The sequence below is a fragment of the Festucalex cinctus genome, chromosome 11, assembly GCF_051991245.1.
Source record: "Festucalex cinctus isolate MCC-2025b chromosome 11, RoL_Fcin_1.0, whole genome shotgun sequence".
Classification (NCBI taxonomy): domain Eukaryota; kingdom Metazoa; phylum Chordata; class Actinopteri; order Syngnathiformes; family Syngnathidae; genus Festucalex; species Festucalex cinctus.
The window spans coordinates 18,112,986-18,136,320 of NC_135421.1; the positions used below are offsets into that span (position 1 = coordinate 18,112,986).

The following is a 23,335-nucleotide window of genomic DNA, read 5'->3' on the forward strand; positions in this document are numbered from 1 at the left end:
GCCCCCGTGGCGGAGGATTTACGAAGTGGCCCATCAAGTGCGTTAAAGAGCTAATAACGCTGTGGTTGTTGTTTTTTGTTCCTGAGGAAACTACAAATCGTATTTTCACATCATTAGTTTCACACTTTGAAAGGAGACGTTATGGAAAATGGACCTTTTTAATTGCGCGCATTCAAAGAGTCGGTCTCACGACTCGAGTGCCTGCCCACAACGCAGGGACGACGGCAGCTTAGCGCGAGCTTACTCCTAATTAGCGCTGGTTGCTGAGCGACCAAACAGGAAGTAGCCTGCTGCCTTTTCCCGATTGGATGTAAAGTTGACTGCCGCCTGATAGTTTGTATTTGTCAGTGTTACAACGGAAAACCCTGAGGAGGAGGAAACGTGATACAAGTGAAGCATGTATGGCTAAGTTAAGCTTCTTTTTTTTTGTTAATGTTAATTGCACATCCTGACACGTTTAAAGTAGTGGAAGTCTCCCTGCATCGCTTTGTGCTTTGGACAATAGGACTCCACATTAATTATTACTTCCTCCATTACAATTGGATGTTAAGTGTGTCGTAATTCTTTATGACTTGTATATTTTGCCAAAATAATGTCACAGACCTTCTTGTTATAACGCCTAATGCATGTCTCCTCAGAAAATCCGCCTAATAGACTTTTGAAAAGTCCCCACGATGGACAGACACGGGCCAATTTGTGATTTCTTCTCATATCGGCTGCCACAGAGGAAAAGAAAGTGTGTTATCACATTTCTTTTCAAACTTCTTAAATCAACAGTTGTATTTCCCCATTTGTTTCACGTCAGCAGAGACTTTTGAGGTTTAATCCGCAAAATGTTTTCACAAAGTGAGGCCACAATGTGTGTGTACACCGCCGTAATCCTATTAGCGAATGCTACGAAGACAGTTGGGCTGTTGCGGCAGCGACACGTGTAGTTGAAAAAGTCTAATTTTGGCCTGGTTTACAGTATTTTGTTTTCAGATTTTCTAAAAATGGGGAGGAAATGTCATTTTGGCATTTTGTTTATATGACAACTTGTCTGTGATTGTATCCATTATGCTAAGTGATGTATACCAACTCTCTTAGTTCCACTTTTCCATCTAAATGGATGGTGGGTACTGCATGCCTATGTGGTGCTATAGTTTGAATTTTATTTATTTATTTTTTTGCGTTTTTCATTGGGTATCATTAGTTCCGTTTTTCCATATAAATGTACTACTACTACTTTCAGATAACACTTGTACATGTAAATAGGCCATTAGCCATGATTTTCATCAAGCCAAGTTAGCTCACATGCTAAATACTCGCCTGGCGTTACGGAGACATACAAGTGAGTTGGTTCAAATCTCACTTGGGAAATATTTTATTAGCATTCAGCTTTCAGCGTTCCCATGGAATTTCTGCAGAAATGTTCACTTTGTATAGTCTAAACATGACATTCTAATTAATATTGTGTTTGTGGAACATGAGTTATGAAACGAAATAAAGCCGTTTTTATCCATCTCAGAGGACGGCCATTTTGCCACTTGCTGTCGACTGAAGATGACATCAATGTTGCTCAGGTAACAACCAATCACAGCTCACCTGATTTTCTGAAGCTGACATTCCACTAACGCAATATTAACCATAATACCATGTTTGGACCAGTGGGGCTGCATAGAACATACCATTGTCAAGATTTTTTAATTTATTTTTTCTACTTCTAAACTAAAAAGGCTCAGAGGCCATGTCGTCATGATTTCATCATAATACTAGCATCTCCAACCAAAGGTATGAAGCTGGAGTGCCTGGTGAACGGCCTCATGAGCGAGGGAAAACATGCAAATGCCTCACAAGAAGATTCGAACCATGAGTTTCTTGACTGTGAGGAAAAAAGGCAAACAAGTTTTACAGTGCGTGGGAACAAGAACACATCTAAAAAAGGAGCAAGCGAGCGAGACAGTCAGCGTCGTTTCAAAATGGCATTATGATTTTAAGATTAGGCCCACTAATAACATTGGCATACTTTCAATACTGGGAAGTGTAATTGAATTGAAAATCCTGCAAAGGAAACAGCAGAAGTAAAGGAAGGGGACACGGCGCGAGCCAAATTAATCCTGTCTGAAAATTAGCATGATGTTACGGCTGCTGAATACGAGATGACGTTCGGATTCGTCCGCATAATGCATAGCATGAAGCCAAGCTTGCATACCTCCTGTTGCTTGTATATTTATTTATTTTTTTCTCACGCTAAGCTTTTCTCATGGCAATCAATCATCAGAGTTGTGTTCTTGCGCTTCGCACCGCTGCTCCCACCTTCAGCCATCAACTGCCAGATTTCCCTCAGGTGTGCCGATTACAATTCTAATCTGCTTACATAGCAGTTCCCATGACATGCTTTTCAATGTTTTTTCTAAAAGGGTTTGACTTTTACAGTACTACTACTATTAAGGAACTTAAAATTATATAAAATACAAATATTCTAAATAAATGAATTAAATAAGTATATAAAAATAATCCATCCATCCATTTTCTTGACCGCTTATTCCTCACTAGGGTCACGGGGGGTGCTGGAGCCTATCTCAGCTGGCATTGGGCAGTAGGCAGGGTACACCTTGGACTGGTTGCCAGCCAATCGCAGTATAAAAATAATCTATAAATGAATATAAAAAAATATAATAATAACAATTATTATTATTATTATAATAGTAACTTATAAAATTATTTTAAAAATTATTTTAAATAAAGATATTCTAAATAAATATAGAAGTATATAAAAATAATATAAAATATATAAATAAATATAAAAAATAATATAATTATTATTATTATAATAGTAACTTATAAAATTATATAAAATAATATTCTAAATAAATATGTAAAATAATATAAGTATAGAAAACAATAATATAAATATATAAATGAATATAAAAAATAATACTTATAATAAATAGTATAGAATATAAAATAAATTATATATTATATAATCAATAATTATAAATTATACTTTTCGTTTATAAGTACTTCATCATAAATGTAGTTTATATTTCCTTTTTATTGCTGATTTCCACTGCAACTGGCTGGCAACCAGTATTTCGCCTACTGCCTGAAGCCAGCTGGGATAGAAAATGGATGGATGGATGGATGGATGGATGGGTGGATGGGTGGATGGGTGAATGCTTATTTCCATCAAGGCGAAGATAAATGTAGAGTGTCTATTTTAGCACCATCTGAGAGTTAACCGAGATTAGTTTTCTCAAGTGCAAACGCGTCTTTAGATAGCAGAAGGTACATTCAAGAGACAGATTAAAGTATTTTGTGTTCCTACAATAGTGTTTGTGGAAGAGTCACATATATCCTAATACTATAACATAAGGCATTGTGCCAGATTTACAATTATAAAAGCAAGAAAGGTTTTTTGTTAAGATGAAAATGTCATCTTTTTTTCCCGTTCCGATTTAAAAAATCTCATACTGGCATTGGATAATTAGTCTGATTTTTTTTGCAATGGCGTGCCCATGCCAATATTTGCCAGCATGCATCCATGCACAGCATATTTAGTCATTGCAGTGTTTTATTTGAGGGGACTTTCAGTGGCCACGTGTTTGCTTAAAGGCTCAGCCTCATGTTGATCTCGCTGTGCCGCCATTCTCCATAGCTGTAGCGTCGCAATTAGTTCTTACATAACCACATGGAACTACTTGACTGATATTTGGAGGGCATGGATGGGTTCACAGGAGGAATTGGAAAACTTTCCCCGCTATTTTAGAAACATAAAAAACAATGAGGAAACATTTTTCCTTCACACTCCCCAACTGATTCCACATATTCAAAGTCAGCATGTTAACGTTGGCCTTTCACTCTGCAATGTCGGGGTCAAGCATCGACCATCTGATGTGACCAGATGGTAATAAACCGTCTAGAAAGTTCTTCAGTCCTCTTCAAAACAGATGGCGGGTTAGGTTTAGGGAGAAATGAATACAAAAAAATCGTCTCCAGCAGTCTTAACTCCAACATTCAAGCTAAGTAAAATATTAGCTAATGCTAATGCTAGCTGTTAGCCATGGGCGGAGAAATTGAGTGTTTGTTTTTGTGACCTTTAGTGAGCAGCAAATGTGTTTTGTCACATGGATGTGCCCTGCCAAAGTACGCCGATTACACTTTGGACACCTACATACAACACAATACAAAAGCCGACTCTCATCTCCGCACAAAAGAGAATCCCACACATGCACGCTCACACGCTCCGCTGAACAGCAGCGCCTCAACACGCCGCTCATTAGCCGCTCGGGCCCGATCATGAAAAACAGCGCTCATGCTGATTAATGGCGAGAGAAGGGGAGGGCAAGGTAAAAGCAGCTCCATGTTGATGATGGGGCAGAATGAAGGCAATTTTCATAGATGACTAATTTTTTTGCCCCACAGATGACTTGAAGTGATCATTTATCTACAGGTCGTATGATCAAGGAGTGTGAAAGAAGCTGATGAGAACCATTAATAATCTGTACGTTTTGATGGGAGGTGAAAATTGGACAGATTTGCAGTCTGGCGAGGCAGCTGCTCCATTAACTGGAGAGGAAAATGAAGTTTCAGGACTGCAGCCGATCGCTGGTACGGGCGGTAAAGTGTTCAGATTTGCTGGCGGTTGGAGAGATTATTATTATTATAATTTATCGCACACAGACAAACCTGGTGATGATTTCCATTGAGATTTGTTAAATGGAAAAATAGATTCTATTTGTCTTCCTGCCACGTGGTGAAAGACAAATACTTGATTACAATCAGCATATTTAAAGGGATACTTGACTCATTGAACAATTTTCAGCAGTGAAAAGTTAATATTTTATCCAGAATGAATTTGCTAACTTCATTATTTTTCATGTACAATTAATACATTTAAAAAGTAATTTTTCTACTTGCTGTCGACTGATGATGACATCACCTGTGCCGAGGAAGTAGTGAACGGCAAATCATGGCTCACCTGTTTTCTAGGTTTGGTCAGTAAACTGAGCCATGATTGGTCGTTACCTGCTTCCTCAGCACAGGTGATGTCATCATCAGTCGACAGCAAGTAGAAAAATTACTTTTTAAATGTATTAATTGTACATGAAAAACAATGATGTTACCACATTAATTATTTATAAAATGAGCTCAATGAGTCAAGTATCCCTTGAAGTGGCATGTAATTTTTCTTCAACCTTGAGGAATGTAAAATAATAATAATAATAATAATAATAATAATAATAACAATAATAATAATAATTTCCATAAATTTTCTTGTGCTCATGAAGGTGAGTCTCTCCCAGCTGACTTGAGGCCAGCAGCGGGGTACCACCTGGATCTGTTGCCAGCCAACAAGTATTCATACTGAAATTCATTCTTTGTCCTTAAGGTGAAGTCAAACTCCCAAATTTTTTTTATAATAATTATGTTCTATGTAGCCCCACTAATCTAAATATGGTATTCTGGTTAATATTGTGTTAGTGTAATACAAATTAAGCAACAAAATCCAGCTGTGTTTATCCATCTCATGGAGGCGGCCATTTTGCCACGTGCTGTCGCCTGAAGATGACATCACCGTTGCTCAGGTCTCGGGTAACAACCAATCACAGCTCAGCTTCAGAGAACAGGTCAATTGTGATTGGTTGTAACCCGACGCTACATCGATGTCATCTTCAGTCGACAGCAAGTGGCAAAATGGCCGCCCCCTGAGATGGATTTAAACAAAAAAAATGGCTGGATTTTGCATCATAACTCTTATTCCACAAATGGAATATTAATCAGAATGCCATGTTTAGACTATTGAGGTCACATATAACATATTGTCAAGAAATGTTTAAGGTTGACTTTAAATGAATTTTGGGAGGCTGGAATAAATGAATGTCATCATTCAATTTAATGGTGAAATATGATTGTTGAAGAGTGTTTTGAGTTACAAAACAAATTCTATTTCACCACAATATTTCAATTCAAAGTAGAATTTCCACTTCTCCTTTAAATGTGAATTGATGTCAAACTTGCGAAATAAAATGTAGCACCTAAAATAAGCGATGATGTTTGCTTGCTTGCTTCCTCTCCTCCGTCTCTCTATAAATACCGACATATTACTAGTCTGGTTAGATAAATGCTTGTAGGTGGCTCCACGCAACAAGTTTTTTTTTGATGTTGCGGCATTGAATTTAGCACACTTTTGATGTGTCATGTTCTTTCAGTGGAGCAGAAATGCTTCAAAAGAACTCCTTCAAAGAAAAAGTGTAACCTGGTGAACTCGTAGACGGAATGAACGCAAACAGAGTGAACCCGTCCATAAAACTTGAGACTCCCACAGTGAGTCACTCTGGGAGTCGCAAGTTTATTGCAATGATTTGTCACTCTGAGTGACAAATCACTGCAATGAAACAACTTGAAGGGCAGTCATGTTCACACTTTTCGATTCTGTAGAAAATTTTACATACTTTGAAAGGAAACTTAAGGTGTCATGTTGCAGGAATGAAATTTTCTTCTTTTACCAATATGGACGTTCACTTTATTTGCACGCACTATATGAGTTTGAATTCTGCATAGTGAACACTATAGCTCCGCCCCCATCATCATGGCAACAAAAGCAATACTGGTGTCGACATGACAACACTTGATAAACAGCTTTAAATTGTTACCAAAAAAAAAAAAAAAGTTTTTTACTGAATCCCACGTCAGTGTGATTTCGAATGAGTGTAAGTGACATTGATTGAAAAGAAGAGTTTTGTTTAAGAGTAAGGTTTAAAAAGGGGAAGTGTGGTTACCATGCATACCTGTTCATGATTTTGAACAGTTATTAAATTCAGCTGAAATATTCAGCTATCAGAATGTGTGATCTTGGGTTTTAAAGGAGTCAGGGTTTAAGAGTAAGGGTTTCAAAGGGGGGTTAGGGTTCCATGCAGCATCACCATATTTAACAGTTGTCACAAAACTGAATGGAAAAATTCAGCTGTCACAATGTGTAACTTTGGATTTTAAAGGACGGTTTGGCTTTCATGCACGGCCATGATTTTTAGTACTTGTTACTAATTTAAGTCCCAATAATAATAATGATGATAAGGGTTTCAGCTATTGATATGCCCGCCAAACATTCCTGCAAGACCGAGAGAATAAAATCATTCTCTGGAAAATGAAAAGACGAGAAATAGAAATGGGGAAAAGTATTTACAGGATTTGGTGAACTAAAATGGAAAATTGCCCTCTATTGAAGGAAGAAAGAAGACAAATGGAACGTGTTGCGAGAAAAGGGCAGACAGGTGCGACACCACCTTGTGTAATTGGCATTCTTGTTACTGAACAGCTGCCGTTGCGTGTGTGCCGCTCAAGATAATGAGCTCCGGCAAGGTCTATTTACTGTGACCAGTGGAGACGTGTTACTGGAGGAAATGTCAACCCAAACACAGGAGATGGTGCAGCTCCATTCCTCAACCAATGCCAGAACGACGTGAAATATTTGTAGGGATGTCCCAACTATCCAATCAAATGAGGAGAAGTGAGTTTATTTCTATATTTATCTAGCTCGGAAAAAAAAAGAAGCTTTACATAACCAAGCGCAAGCCTTTCCACAAGCTACTGGAAGGTGGGAGGTTTAATTAAGGTGCCGCGGGGTTCATTTGTCAAAGGCTGTATAAATATGTAAGCATGCAACTTCTTAGAGAACGTGATGAATAAACACAGACGAGCACTCGTGTCTCCAGACAAGTAAACACTTTTTTTTTGGTAACTCTCTCTAAGCATATTGTGTAAACAATATTGTTGACCTTAAAGACTTAGAGACTATGATACATTTTACAAGTATCGTACACCACTCAATTAATAGGCTGAATTGGCTTGCATGTGCTGCCACTTTTATTTATAAAAGTGGAAAACAAAAGAGGGAGAAGCACTCAGTGGCGGAAGGGTCTTAAAAAATAAATAAATGAAGTAGCCTACTATGTTGTAGGCAGCTCCCACTGAAAGAGACTTGAGTTATGAGCATGGAACCCAACCCACCAGGAAGTTGTTCATGGCAGAGTTCGGAGCAGAAGTGTCAACAAAATATACCACAGGTGAAAAGACTATGTATTTTGACAGTTCACCAACAAATGACTGTATGTCGTTGCAGTTAAAAGGAGTGTGAAACACTGAGACATATGTTGAGGTCATTTTTCTTGCCACTAGGTGGCATTAGTGTTTCATGTTGGACGTTAGTGACCGGAACAGCCCATTTTTCCTTTTCAAATTCAGAGCAATTTGCATTTAGAACATGAAGCAAATTGACTACAGGCTACTATGTTAATTGAAAATTAGAACTATAGTCAACAGTCTCCATAATTATCACATTTATTACTGCTAAATTGTGACTCATATACATATGCACAACTGTCTGTAAAGTATGAACGACATTTGCATTTAAATTTGTAATGCCTCTCGACATTGTATTTCATGCTTGTCAGTGCTATTTAAAGGGATACTTGACTCATTGAGCCATTTTTCAGCCGTAAAAAAGTTAATATTTTGTCTATAATTAATGTTGTAACTTCATTATTTTTCATGTACAATTAATACCTTTAAAAAGTACTTTTTCTACTTGCTGTCGACTGATGATAACATCACCTGTGCTGAGGGAGTAGGTAACGACCAATCATGGCTCAGTTTGCTGACCAACCCCAGAAAACAGGTGAGCCATGATTGGTCTTTACCTATTTCCTCAACACGGTGATGTCATCATCAGTCGACAGCAAGTAGAAAAATTATTTTTTAAAGGTATTAATTGTGCATGAAAAATAATGAAGTTACCACATTAATTATAGACACAATATTAACTTTTAACTGCTGAAAATTGCTCAATGAGTCAAGTTTTAATTTTAGAAAATTCCATTTCATGGCTTTTAATGTGTATTAATTGACGGAGATCCTCATTGTAAGATTGAGTGAATGTCATTGGCGTAAACGAAATATTTCAATGGCGTAAAGACTGAACACCTGAGCCAACAAATACTTTATACACAATTCATACGACACAATTTGAAATTCAAAGTGCATTGAAATTGCACATCACAAACTATGTCGTGAACAAACACACAAGCAAGAAGTTGTGCAAGCTTTTTCAAGTTGTTTCACTTGTTACAACCCCCTTATTTCGTTCAGTCGCGAGTGCGACACACCGTTACCGACATTACCGCGTGTTGTTGACTTACCCACAATAATCCACAGCAGCGTCAGTTTCTGACGGGCTGCCCCGATCCAAGCTCCCATCCTGGCGCCCCCTCCCCTTGACAAATTTCCCAAGACACAAAAAAAAAGTTAGTTGGAATCTCGGGAGTCACTCAGAGGAGCCCGAAAGAGAGTCCCGCTGGACGCCGATGAAGACGCATGGCGCGCCGATCCAACACGGTCATAAATAGAGAGTCTTCGTGAGGTGCCCCAGCACAGTCACATGCAGTCGGGGGAGGTGTGGGGTGGGTCATTTGCTACCTTCCACCCCGGGGACGCTCCACGCGGTGCGCGCTGTTGGAAAGCGTTCGGGGCGCCATGAGACGAATTGCAGCCTGAGCTTGTCCGTGTGTGTGAGTGTGAAAGTGTCCTTCCGTGCACACACTGGATGGGCGGAGGTGACACTGGCGGAGGGGAGATCCAAACATAGCAATTACGGCATCGGGAGGCGGGTTGAGGCGCAATGAGGGGTGGTCGAGCTGGTGGGGGGCGCATTCTTGATGGTAGTTTTCCATTGGCTGGTCGCAAACAACTTGTCAGCTTCAACTCATGTGTGGACAGTAGCCATGCAATATTCGACATAAAGTATTCTTCATGAAATATGCATTGAAGAGGAAGGGGGGCCTCTATGCTCAGTGTTACAAAGAGACGAAATACAAGAAAAGTGAAGTGGTGCCAATTACTCAGAGGGTAATTTAATAACGTTGGCTTGTTGAAGACAGGTGCATGCATGGTTGATTACAATTGCAATTGTCGGTCACTGCCATCTAGTGGCCATTCGGAGCCCTACAAAGTTGGAGTGCCAATCAACATGTTTACTAAGGCATTAGAATATCATCTAATTAATCTGATTATATTTCTAGAAAAAATAATTATATTCACAAATTGGAATTTGCTGTGGTAAAATCTTCAATATAAAAGAAACGTTCTTGTTTTCTTGCTTGAACATGAGTGGAAGCTTATTTAGCAGACTACAAGACTTCAGGCATTTTAAAAGTCTCTCAGACACAACATAATGGGGACGACTTTGCGAGTATAGCAGTAATGTATTTAATTATGTAATTATAAATAAAGTACCAGATGAATGGGTCTCCCGGCCATATGCTAGCAACGGAGTACTTTCTCATCCTAACGACAAAGTTTCTCATTAGAACAAGAATGTTTTCTCGTCCTATTAAGAAACATATTTCATTTTCCCCCCCCCCACCAAGTCACTTTAGGGGCTCCATAAATATCTGCATTTAAAAAAAAGAAAAAGAAAACCTATTGTGTTCCCTTTTCAATGCTATCCAATTGTTTTACTCTTGATCACGTGTATGTTTTTGATTACATATTCTTGTTTATGTTTGGCTGTTTTTCTACATGCATATTTGAAATAATTCTCTGTTTGGCATATTGTTCAATCGAGATTTTGAATAAATAAATACATCTGTCCCTCCATTTCGACAGAAAGTCAATATTCCTTTTTTTTTATTTTTTTAAATCTTGTATCAGGCAACAATAGCAAGTTGCTGGTATTTTAAAACGTGGCAGTCTGTCTGGGCGTCTCCCAGGCAACCGAGTGTAAACGTGTAGCAGGAACTGTGCAAATAAGAAGACTTGAAACATAAGAGAGTTGAGAAACGAAGGACTTTTTTTTTTTTTAATCGCAAGACTTGGGAATTTGTTGGCAATGAAACATCACAGTAAGTTAAAAGTTTGTTTCAAATGGCAACTTAGCCGAAACACTGCAACTCAAAGCTATGCCAGACTAAGATGATGGCATCATTTTTTGAGTATTAAAAGTGTCTCATGATTTGTGACTAAACTTGTGAATTTATGTACAGAAATTTAGGACCACCCCTTTTCTCTGATTGGTCAATTGGGAATGTGCCATTGAACTGACCATGTTTGATAAAATTTAATGGTGTCATAAATGAATAAAATAAGTATTTTGGGGTCATGGTAGATTACACATTTTAATGTGTTTTTTAAACACCAAATTAACTCATTTGCCCCCAAAAACTTATAAATACATTCTATTTTAAATGTTTTGTGTCCCAAAGACGTATTTATACGTTTGTTTGTTTGTTTGTTTGTTTGTTTTTTATGCTAGAGCATACAGAAGGCTTTGATGCAGCCTCAAAACTACAAAGAACGGTTGAAGAAATGATAGTTATTACACAAACGGCCAGCAGGTGGCAGCAGAGTATAAGAGATCAACCAGGACCGTGTTGAATCAAGCTCAATTACTCAAATTCTAAATAGATTTTTGAATCATGACGAAACTTAGCTATATTCCAATGCTAATTGCTGCAAAACGGAAACAGATAGAAACATATTTTTTTCCCTGATGAAAGAAGAGACTTTAATCTTTCTTTTGGTAGGTTCCATGTTTTTATAGGACTAGAACATAATATTCTGTGGGCCTTGCAAAATCAGACGGAATCCAGTAAGACAGCTGGGAGCGAACGGGATTGCTCTGTGAAAATGGCTGGGAGTGACTGAGTAAAGAAGAAAACAATGTGTTTGTTTTTTTTGTGTTTTTTTTCTAAACGTTTGAGGACGCCCGTGTTTGCCGAACGGCGAGTTCCACCCTGTGCACATGCACAAAATGAAGTTACAATGTGGCACTTTGTGACATTGTGCAATATTTGTCCACTTCCTCAGGTTTTCACTTCCTCCAGGTTACTAATTCATTCACTTTTTAAATCGGGTGCTGGAAAAAATGGGATAGATATACACTCATCCAAAAACCATAGTCGTGGAAAGAGCGGCACTGCATACGTGAAATAATAATGAGTACCTCAACAACTGTGTCAGTCGAAATGAGCTTCATTATATTTGTAAAAGTGGAATTTTTAACAAAGCTCTTGTAAAGGATTTCATTGGCTAGTGCAGGTAAAATGAATTTTTCAGTGGGTCCACGCATGTGCGCACAGCTCTGAATATTCAGCTCTGTTCCTTCTTCTCACTCTAACATAACATTCCAAGTTCATTTATAATCCTCTTTTTCAGCACGAAAAAAAACCCTGCAGTTACCCTAAAATCCTCCTCTCATGTGTGACTTATGAATAAGAAAGATTTGTTTGTGTGCGTAAGGCAATAACACCGTGACGTGCATTTATTTAAGAGTGTACGTCAACAGGATGAATGAAACGAACGGCCAAATGAATGAAGTTAGATACGAGAGCGAGTAAGGTCCAAGAAGACGCCGTTTTTCGTTGTTGTATTATGACTTCTCTTTGGAGCTTGTGTCAACAACACCAAGTTGAAGGAGGGTGTGGGTGATCATGTGGACTTCAACGTTTGAAAATGCTTGACCTGCTGACCACCGACTCTCACTCAGATTCAGTGAGCACAACAAGGCCCAAGAAGTTGACTGAAAAACTTGTTCTTGTCATCTATTATTTCTACGGTCGATGCCGACGTGACACCGCGTCTGGACGAACACGATTGTGGCCAGGATTTCAACTCGGACCCAGGACATTTGGACCTCCAGTTTGACCTGGAAAGCTTCACTGAGCAGTCAGCTCCAAGGTCCCCCATTCAGTTATCAACAAGTCAACACGGCCAATTTCTAATCTATTGCCACAGGGAGGTAAGTCACGTTTGTTTTATGCAATTTTAGAAAATTGAACTACAAACAGAAATGATTTAACTAGAAACTGGAAAGAATAATAACTAAATGTTTATGTCAAGTCAACCTGAAAAAAGCTCAAAAAGATGATTTTTATGATAAAATAAGTCATTATCATGTTGTGAATGTGATTATTACAGGAACTAGTGGGATCTTCAGGGTGTGAACCGTACCATTGTGAAAGCCCCAGACTGGGTACGGAGTTTTTCTCAATTGCTATTACAACTGTAGGCTACTTAGTGAGTTACAAATATAAAACTTGAGAGTATAAATGTTTGGCCAGGTAAAAAAAATGTGCCCTAGTCTTCCAGTGGAATAATGGCTACTTTAAAGAAAACCTGTTTGATTATGTCTTCAACTGTTATCCACATCTATTCCAATTGATTTTGAAATTGAAACTCTTTGCAATTGTGCAGTAGCACTTTTAAAATCTTCAGTTCATATTCTGTCTGAGATTTAGCTGTTACAGAGGGTCATCAGTTGACAAGAGGTTCGTTTTAGTCGTTTATCTGGACCCTAAACCCCGTTTATTTCAGTTGCTTTGATGCCGCATTATTTGTTCGCGTCCAAACACCTGCTTGAGGGCATCGTCAAATGTCCAAATGATTGTTTGTTTTTTTTATCTGTATTTGTGCCGTTTGGATAAACTTCTTCAAAAGTGAGTGAATGGAAGTGGGTGGGAGGGAATGACTAAGGTGGGACAAGGTGGGATGGACTAATGTGTGTGGGTGGGTGGGGTCCTTGGCGTTAGAACCTTCACTAGCTTGCCTCAGAGCCAGCAGCTTCATTCACACACACAGAAAACAAAAGCTTAGAAAAAGGGCAGAGGGAAGGACTGGAGATAGAAAACAAGCATCACGGAACAGCAGGCACAAAGAGGTAATTCCCATTGCTTTATCAACAAGTAAATGTACTGCATGTGGTTGAACATGCTCGCCATCGCTGAATCCTGTTGCTACATGGATATAACGTGTGTCTTTAAAGCAGACAAAGAAGATGAGGAGAGTCATCCCGTCGTCCAAAACGTGGAAACGCTGATGGATATGATGCAAGCCTGCCAGGACGCTGTGACAACGAGCAGGTGGGTAGCGTGTTTGTGCACTTTTTTCCCCCAAGCATCTGTTTATACGGAATTACAAACACTTGCGTACACAAACGCAAATGCGTGTACAGTTAACACACAGCAGCACCACCATGACTGGAATTGTCAACAAGTGCCTCCTACTTTGACATCAGCATGAGAATGGTGACTTCTCGGGTTACACTGGCAGAATTGTACGCAGCCACCCGTCAATGTGTCCAGAGGACAACCTGTTCTCCCCAAACAGGTTAGAAACAGAAAGACAGGGGGGAATGAATCAGCCCCATTGTCTTTTACATGAAGCCTCGCTTTTGGATCAAGTCCAGGTTATCCAAGGAGACAAAAAGTTCTTTGAACCGGTTTCTATATTTCTAGACGTAGAGATAGATAGATAGATAGATGGAAGGGATGAGTCTTTTGCTTTTATATCCACCTCAACATCACCATCTGTTTGTCATTAGAAGTAATGTACAGTAGCAATCCGGCTCTAAACATGGATAACTATTTAAACTCCCATCTGTGTCCACATAATCTTTTTTTCAGGGCAACGTTGCCAAGCTTGGGCAATAATTACAGGTACCAGAGCCATTTGGATCCTGTTCCTTCTTCAGGGCAGCTGGCTCAGACAAGCAACCGATTGCCTGTACCTCCAACACACAGGTACACAACACAGCGGAACGAGGGTACAGGGATAGACTAGCTTTTGAAACTTGGTTTTGACTCATTTTCTGGACTCGAGAGGGACTTAACTAAAGGCAAATACTAATGCAAGCAATTACATGTCTAGAGAGCTAATCAAGGTCTACTTTTACAACTTTATTACGATGTAACCAACTTTTGTAGACTATTGTTAGTTTGAACAGTTATCAAATCCACAGCCTCTAATTCTTTATTTCAAGCCAGTGAGATCCTATTTGTCCTTGCAATAACCATCATTCATACAAAACATGCGCTCAGGACTGCCTAGCTAGCGCGACACGAGACAAAACGTCAATTGAAACTCACCTTCTTGTGTTTCTGACAGGCAGAGAAGAAGAAGTGTGGTGAATTCATCTCCATCCTCCTTAGGGCTGATATCCGTAGCAGAACCGAACAAGCTCAGCCAATCCGCTCCAAACATCATGGAACCACTACTGCGTGCCAACTATGTGCTTCAGGCCCGGGCACACATTCAAACACGTATGGACAACATATAGATAGTTTGTTTGTTACAAGTTGAGTTTTCCAATTAGGTTTCAAAAAATGTATATCATGAATTGTAATTTGTAAAATATCGTGTGTATGCAGGACTGGGCTCTCACGAAATGTTAAGTCAACAAAAGGTGGGGTTCAAACAGCAACTGGCTATTTACCATATTCCATATTTGTAGCCACTGTCCCGAATTTTTGTTTATACATTCTCTGTCGTTACAACAGGGTCCCATACTGGCTCTGCAACCAGCTTCACCTCTCCGGACACCCAAGCAACTGGCACCACTGGACCTCAGGCGAAGAGACAACTCTACTGCAATAGCGCTAAAGCACAGTGTTCCTTTGAAACCCATCAGCAAGAGCCCAATTTTCAGGACCCATATTAGGCGGCAATTTTCATGGGGCACCCCACATACCAGCTCGCTCACCACAAGGGGTGGCAGTGAAGACAGCGGGTCCAGCACCAGCAGCCAGAGTTCTACTGATCTGGACGATGAGGATTACCAAAGGGAAAACATTCACTTGATGTTCACTGAGGCCAAACATCCTGAAGACACAGAGTTCTTCAATGGGAAGACGGGACCGAGTTTAAAACCTCAGTCACAAAGCTGTTCCATTACAGAGATCCACAAGTCAACAAGCATACAGAGAACAGAGCCTGTGAGCTGTCAGAGTTTGACAAATTGCAGCCACGCAAGGCAGGATTACAGCACAAGCCCAAGAAGAGAGACAGTGAAACACAAAACACTAAACTCGACAAAGTGTAACAATAATGGCTGCACAAAGACTGATAAGCAAGCAGATACAACAATTAAGGGTTACTTAGCTAATGATCCAGTAACTGCAAAAGATTTCGAGACAGATGAGGTGATTTCTTGTAAAACAGAGGGTGCCAAGTTAAATAACAGCCCTGCTTTCCTACAAAGCCCATTAAAATGTCCAATTAACAACCAATGCACGGATCTCAAGCGAGCAAAAGTGAAGAAAGCAATAAAGCCTGCCCAAAATGCGGCAAAAGAGTCCAGTCCAAACTCTGAACTGAGGACAAACCTGCCCATTAGCGGAATTGGACACAAAGACAGAAATGTCTTTAGCCTGAATAAGCCCCCTAAAAAACACTTTCTGCCCAATCAAACCAGAGATAATACTGGAAGAAACCCTGAACAAATTGTGACTGAACAGGTTAAGGACTATTTGGTTAACTCCAAGCTCAAATCGGTTAAGATTGGTAGAATCTCTAACACCTCCTTACCAAGGAAGAGAGGTACTGTTAGTGTACACAGCAGAAAGGCAAATCCTGACAAGTTGTGCACTAACCAAGCACAACAGTGCCCAACAGCCAGAGAACTGAAGAGCGTGCGGCAGCTCAACAGTCCAGATGTCGCTGGGATACAAAGATCGAAATCTGCCGTGGACTGCATCACATACCAAGACATGTTTACAACCATTCAAAGTGAGAGTGGAGGACCGGCTATTTATGAGATGTTTGCTGGTCCCATCTACGATAATCTTCGAAATCCAGTCAGCTGTGAGGACAAACACTTGCAGTCTGCTCTTTCCGGGAAGTCGCAAGAAAAACGTACAGTCAAATACAGATCCTTGAAACAAGTGCAGACAAAGATGAGAAGAAGCCCAACAGAGACTACTGTGGTTGCAACTAAAGGCAAAGCAAAACTTATATCCTCACGGACAAAAGCTTGCCTCACACATGCAACAAAACCGGCACACAAAAGGAACAGCAGTAAACCTGAGACGACAGTTTTCGTGAATGACGGTGTGATATGTAATAACACTTTAGAAATTGAAGATCCAACGTTATCTAGCATAGAGGAAGATATTTCTGGACTGAACTCAGAAACAATAAAAACAGATGAAAAATCTGTGCGGTTTACATGTAGAACTATGGAAGAAAGAACTTTAAATTCAGCAGCTATCACAAATCTGCTAGGGAGCAGAAATCAAACAACTACTGAGTCATCACAAAACAGCCAAATACCAATAATTGAAACTCAGAAACCTTATCACAGTAGTGACCAAACTGTTACGTCACCAGTTTATCAGAAGTTTCTGAATGGTGTGGGGGATGGGCCACTTACAGATGACTTGCTGCAATGTCTGGCTGAAGAGTTGATCTCATTGGATGAGAAAGATATTACTACTGGCCGATGTCCCCCAAACCTGGAGAACCAAAAAGAAGACAATCACACATTAGAAAGCAAATCTGGGGTAAATCTGAACATAAATACATGACTGGCAAATGAACTCAGATTCGGAATTTTTAAATCTCTCTTTTAATTCAGGTTATGTTAACGGACTTGACTGCCTTGCATGGTTCCGGGCTAGGTGACGCTATTTCGTGGACTAAGGGTGAAGTCCTTGGCCGTGGAGCCTACGGGACAGTAAGTCTATCAAGATTACTTGTCCTATTTCCACCTCTGCCTACGTTTAGACCAGGGTAGGCAACCCTGGTCCCGGAGAGCCGCAGTCCTGCCGGTTTTAGATGTTTCCCTCCTCCAACACAGGTGAGGATCATTATCAGACTTCTTCAGAACTTCCAGGTGACATCTAAAACACGCAGGACTGCCTCTCTCGAGGAGCAGGGTCGCCTACCCCTTGTTTAGACCTTGTCCCAACTTCCCAAGTGAAAAATTAACGAACCTGGTCTTGGGGCAGACCGTGCAATACTTCCCTTTGAATCGTAAAGAAGTTGGTACAGTTTTGGATTATCTTAATGATAAAGAGCATGACGGTAGATGGAAACCCTTTCTCAGAGTGGAAGCTGGTATTACCATATGTCCAAGAACGTTTGTCCATGATGCATGACAAACATTGCTTTTCTTACCAGGTATACTGCGGCTTGACCAACCAAGGCCAGTTAATAGCTGTGAAGCAGGTGACTCTGGATTCCTCCGACCCAGAGACCGCAAGGAGAGAGTATAGTCGTCTTCAGGAGGAAGTCGAGCTGCTCAAAATCCTGAGCCACGCCAATATTGTGGGTTTCCTCGGGACCTCCCTTTATCAGCACATGGTTTCCATCTTCATGGAGTACATCCCAGGGGGATCCATTGCGAGCATTCTGCACAGGTCAGTCAAATACTGTAGCACAAGAACAAACAAGGTCTCGGTCTCTCTCACACCTTGAACTTCTTCTCCTGGGCTCAGATTTGGTCCACTGCCAGAGCGTGTCCTGGCATTGTACACCTACCAGATCGTGGAAGGGGTGGCCTACCTTCACCAAAACAGCGTCATTCACCGTGACTTGAAGGGAAACAATGTCATGTTGATGCCCACCGGAGTCATCAAGCTCATAGACTTTGGTTGCGCACGCCGCATCAGTCGTGTAAGCCACACCAGCAGTGGGGATGTGCTCAAGTCTGTTCATGGTACACCTTACTGGATGGCTCCAGAGGTAGTTAAAGTAGACCACACCCGTCACCATGGGCGGGCCATAGGGGTCCGTGCCTGCCCAACTTGAGTTGAGGCATGGATCTCTAAAATGGTTATCCTTTTTTTATTATTATATTTTTCCATTCATTCGGTTTAGCACTCTTATATCCGAGTGTCAATAAACACAACACAGGTCTCGTGGTGTCGGAGGTATATTACGTTTGTGTTGGCTGCTTCAGTTCATTGCTTCTAATGCTCGCCACTCGCCGAATTGTCCTTGTTTTTGGCGTCGGCTACGGCCAACAGTGGCCATTTGTACAAGTAACGTTTTCTGGCGGCATTCTTGCAAGATGTCACAATATGAAGAAATAGTGGTATGGTTTTGTTTGATTGATAGCCAGTCTTATCTGCAACAGCCATCACAGTCTTACTGAAAATAATGCTAGGTATGCCTTATGCTGACTTATACACATACGCGACAAATATGTCAATGTTGGCGTGCAATGCAAAAGTCATGTACATTTTGTACAAGTGAAGCTGCAAGTTTCTGAGGACGCTGGCGCACAAGACAAGTGAGGAGGGACATACTACAAACTACTTTCGTGTCGGCAACTAAAGAGTCACTTTAAAAAAAAACTTAAAAAAAACTACGGGACCCACATATCATTTGCGCATCTACAATGAGGTAGGATTTTGCTTTCCTTTTTTCTTTTTAATTCTGCTGCAGACACCGTTCAAACAGGTGGCCCGTTCGAAGCAATATGTCAGCACATCCGCCCTATTGGATGCGGCAATTGTATTTGCCATTACATCGGCAAAAATAGTAAGATTGACTTTGAATGGGACAATATAATCAAAGGTAATAATAATTCCTTTTTAATCCAATGAGTTGTGGCTTGATGATACATCTCCAAGGAGAAACAGAAGGAGGCATCTTTACAAATAGCTTCACTTTGCCTCATCTAATATGGCTATGGCGTCAACGTACCCACGACGCCACCGCAGTCTACTTTATGTGTGTGTACTGTAAATGCGGTCTATGATAATACTGTCAGCGGGCGCCATTCAATGGATAGATGCACGACAGTGCTACATAAATGTATCCAAATATATTGGGCAAGTTGATGCTGTCAGTATGGTATTCAGAATAATTGGGCCCGCCCATGCATTTCATGTGCCCCCCTTAAGCCTGGGTTCTGGTGACGGGTCTGAAGTAGACCATGATCCATTTAAGTACTATTGGATTAAAATAACACCAAGTCATGTCACACTCCACAGGTTATCACAGAGACAGGGTATGGCAGAAAATCTGATATATGGAGTGTGGGTTGCACCGTCTTTGAAATGGCGACAGGGAAACCCCCTCTAGCGCACATGGACAAGATAGCTGCCTTGTTCTATATTGGGGCCAAAAGAGGATTGATGCCATCTCTCCCTGAGGGATTCTCAGACGGTGCCAAAGACTTTGTCAACATTTGCTTGACGAGGTGAGAAGTTTCATTATTCCACATGTAGAATAACGTTTGATGAAAATTACGAGATTAATTAAATGTATATTCTCTAGTGACCAGAGATTGCGGCCATCTGCAGACCAACTGCTCCAACATTCATTTATTCCAAGGAACAGGAATGGGTTTGCCTCGTGTAAAGCACAGAGAAATCACTTCTGTGGTCATCCAGATGGATTATGTGGTTAACAAGCTTCAGCATATTGCTGCATTCGAGGATGGTTGGAAGTCGGACTTTTCAGAGTTCAAACCAGGAAGTGTGTACGGGAACGCCCCCTTGAACTCGGAAATTGCACTTGCGAAGTCGGAAAAAAAAAAGGACCCCGACTTCAACGACGGACTACAAGTGACGTTACTCTACAATGGCGACCACAGACCGTGAATGGTAAAACAATTTACTTGAGTATAAAACTAGGTAGCTTTCTTTCATTCATAAATATTCAACATGAAATGGATGGATAGAATAGGTCGCTTGCACATGTCGTCACTTCCGCCTCGGATTTCTCGTAGTCGCCATGCTGGGTGGCCTCCATTTACGTAGCGATTCGGTCTAACACGTATCTATCACGTTTGTTTTCTGCGTTTAAAATGGTACATTGTTGCTGCATCGTTGGCTGTTCGAACAAAGCCAAGGGGGAAAATGGTCGGTCTTTTTTCCGAATTCCGAAAATAATTAGGAACCAGGGCCTGGAGACAGAGGAGTGCGGACTCCGGAGGGAAGTCGTTACTTTGGGCTCGTGTGTGCAGCGATCACTTTGTGAGCGGTAAGCTTGTTTACCTTTATTTAATGCATGAGGATTAATAACGTTTCGACCGCCCATATATGGGCAAGTTGCTTATGTTTTGGATTCATGAGCAAGCAAGTTCGGTAGTACAAGCTGGCTAGCGGACGTTAGCCGAAAGCTAACATCGAACATTTTCACCCAAGTAGTGCCAGTGCAAAGTGTTTACTGCTGAAATTGGATTGATTAGTCTTGGGCTTTTAATGCCGATAACATGTTTTTTTGGTGGCAAAATGTAAACTTGGAAAAAAAAAGAGACAGAAGGGGCTGATGCAAGAAAACAGACCCCCGGTAGCCTACATATCATGCTAAAGAACTTATTCACGGCCACCCTACTGCGGTAAAATAACCAGTCTTTCCATATTTTATTTGTTTATATATTTGTTTATTTTAACAGGTCGCCCTGCGCCCGTTTTTCTGTCCAATCATCCCGACTGTGCTCCAACATTAAAGTTGGGTCCCAAGTTACAACATCTATGTCTCAGCCCAGTCGGTGCCAAGATATGAACGTGCACAGGAGAGACAAGCAAAGAAAAGACGACTCGAAGTGGCAGAGATTGTTGCAGTTATGCAGCCAGATGGCTCCAGTAACCTGTACCCTCAAGTACTGCTGACATCATTGACTCTGGTATGCCACTCAGAATTCATTACATGATATATTGTATGCATGAGTGAATGTATGTGTTTGTTTGTGTGTGTACACGCACCTTATATTTTAGAGACATTTGGAAGTGTTTATAGAAATAAGTATTTGCCTGTAGCAATGTTCATACATTAAAAAATGCAACAAAATGTGTACATTTCTTTTACACTGACAAAAAAACTATACTACTTTACTATATTAAACCTATTACTGGTACCGTATTTTTTTGTGATTTTTTCTTTATTTTTTTCTTTAGGGATCTCATGCCACACCGACTTGATTGCCAATGACATGATGGAAACGAAGGCGAGCATCAAAGCATTGGAGGAGGACAACATGCGACTGTTTGTTTGGCGCTAATAAAGGCAGCGTTTATACAAATTCTATTGTTGGGTTTGTTTACAAAGCTATACATAATACAAATGACAGGATTTGACTCAATGTGCAATATGGTCCCTCTTAAAGTAATGGCATAAATCTCTATTATTTCTAAAAGCACAAAAAATGAAGTGAATAATGATTAGATGTAGTAATTTCAGGGTTAAAAATTGAACTGTTAATTAATGTAGTTTATTTTAGCACAGGTGCCTACCATCCTGATGACGGTATGATGTAATGTTGATGGGGTACGCAATGACTTTCATTATGCTATGTACAGAGGAAAAAGTTGCTCTCTTTTAAATTTGTTTAATGTAAGACAAGTACCAGTACTGTGTTTCAGTTTTCCCAATAATCCTTGTTTCACACTTGTCACAAAACCACTGTCCTTTTGGCAGTCTAGATTGGCACACTTCAAGTGATATCATTTGATTTTACAATCTGCTGCAGCACAAAAAAACTACTTTATTCCGCATCTTTGAAGTACATGAGCAAGTGGTAGGTGACAGCGGCTGAGCAGGAACACTGGAAGTCCACTGCTGATCTAGTAAATGCTCTCCCGAGCAGTTCAGGTAAGGAGGGGATTTTGGGGGGAAAAAACTGGCTTTTCCAACTGGCCAAAATGAGCGATCTGGGTGGACTCGCTCAATCACACTTTGTCCACACCACAAAGTCGCAGAAGTCCGTCCAGTTAAACTCATCTGTGCCTGAATCTGAAAATATTACAAACATTGTAATGAAAATATGAAACATAGAATTAAATAAGAAACTACAAAAAGTAAAGCCATACATACCTGGTAATAATATTGGTGTTGTCGTGACAAGTGATGGGAATTGTTGCCATCTGGCACCAGACAGAAATTGGGTGTTGTGACAGCCTCCTTAACCGTGAGATCATAAGAAAAGCTGTCAGTATGCTCAGTAGTTACCATGAACACGTTTTATTGTACTGGAAACTGAAACTAAAAATACGTCCTCTGAGAGTGGTTAACCTTAACCATTTAGAATAAGTTGATTAAGTAACATGTAACTAGTGAAAGGGTAGCATTAAATTTAATTAAGCCACGGGGAGGCTGTGCATAGTTACTTTTTATTCTTATACGCTCTGCCATATTTGCCTGTTATAAAATTATTAGAAAAACCACATCAGGTAAAGCCAGCTGTGCATGTAAACACAATGATAACAGGAAGCCTGAGAACAAATCAACATTTTTGTGTGCAGAATTACCAACACCATGTGGTTTACTTACGTGCAACAGCAACCGTTTCTTCTGATGCGATGTTAAAGTTTACACTCTGTATCCACCCGCTTACAAAATAATTGTAAGCCTCCAGGGATTTGTTGGCGTGTTATGAAGCATGTTGTCAACACGAGGTAGGGAAAGATGTCCAGAGATGTCACATTTGGCCAGCAAGCTTTCTCCGTCAAAAAAAAAATCACCCTTGGTCAGGACGTAATTAGGATCAATCCCGCCACACAGAGACACCTTCTGCCTGTATCGTTGTTTTTGATCTTTCGGTAAATCGTGAAAATACTGCGAAAATTACATCAGG

At 40.4% G+C, this 23,335-nt stretch overlaps 2 protein-coding genes across 2 annotated transcripts in view; one reads left to right on the forward strand and one right to left on the reverse strand.

The window, feature by feature from the left end:
- Window positions 1-9,612, reverse strand: part of LOC144030491 (receptor activity-modifying protein 1-like) — a 51,285-nt gene extending 41,673 nt beyond the window's left edge. Inside the window, exon 1 of the mRNA XM_077536854.1 lies at window positions 9,177-9,612. Within this exon, the coding sequence (XP_077392980.1) occupies window positions 9,177-9,234 (58 nt within the window). The 5' untranslated portion in view covers window positions 9,235-9,612. The remainder of the gene's footprint in view (window positions 1-9,176) is intronic.
- Window positions 9,613-12,738: 3,126 nt separating this feature from the next.
- map3k19 (mitogen-activated protein kinase kinase kinase 19) lies at window positions 12,739-21,784 on the forward strand. The gene is made up of 13 exons (XM_077536844.1): window positions 12,739-12,772; window positions 13,796-13,892; window positions 14,436-14,552; window positions 14,917-15,071; window positions 15,180-15,214; window positions 15,309-17,309; window positions 17,384-17,482; window positions 17,929-18,167; window positions 18,246-18,492; window positions 19,749-19,957; window positions 20,035-20,742; window positions 21,158-21,388; window positions 21,660-21,784. Exons 2-11 carry the CDS (start codon window positions 13,849-13,851, stop codon window positions 20,165-20,167), a joined length of 3,279 nt encoding a protein of 1,092 aa, XP_077392970.1. The 5' UTR covers window positions 12,739-12,772; window positions 13,796-13,848; the 3' UTR covers window positions 20,168-20,742; window positions 21,158-21,388; window positions 21,660-21,784.
- Window positions 21,785-23,335: the final 1,551 nt, after the last annotated feature.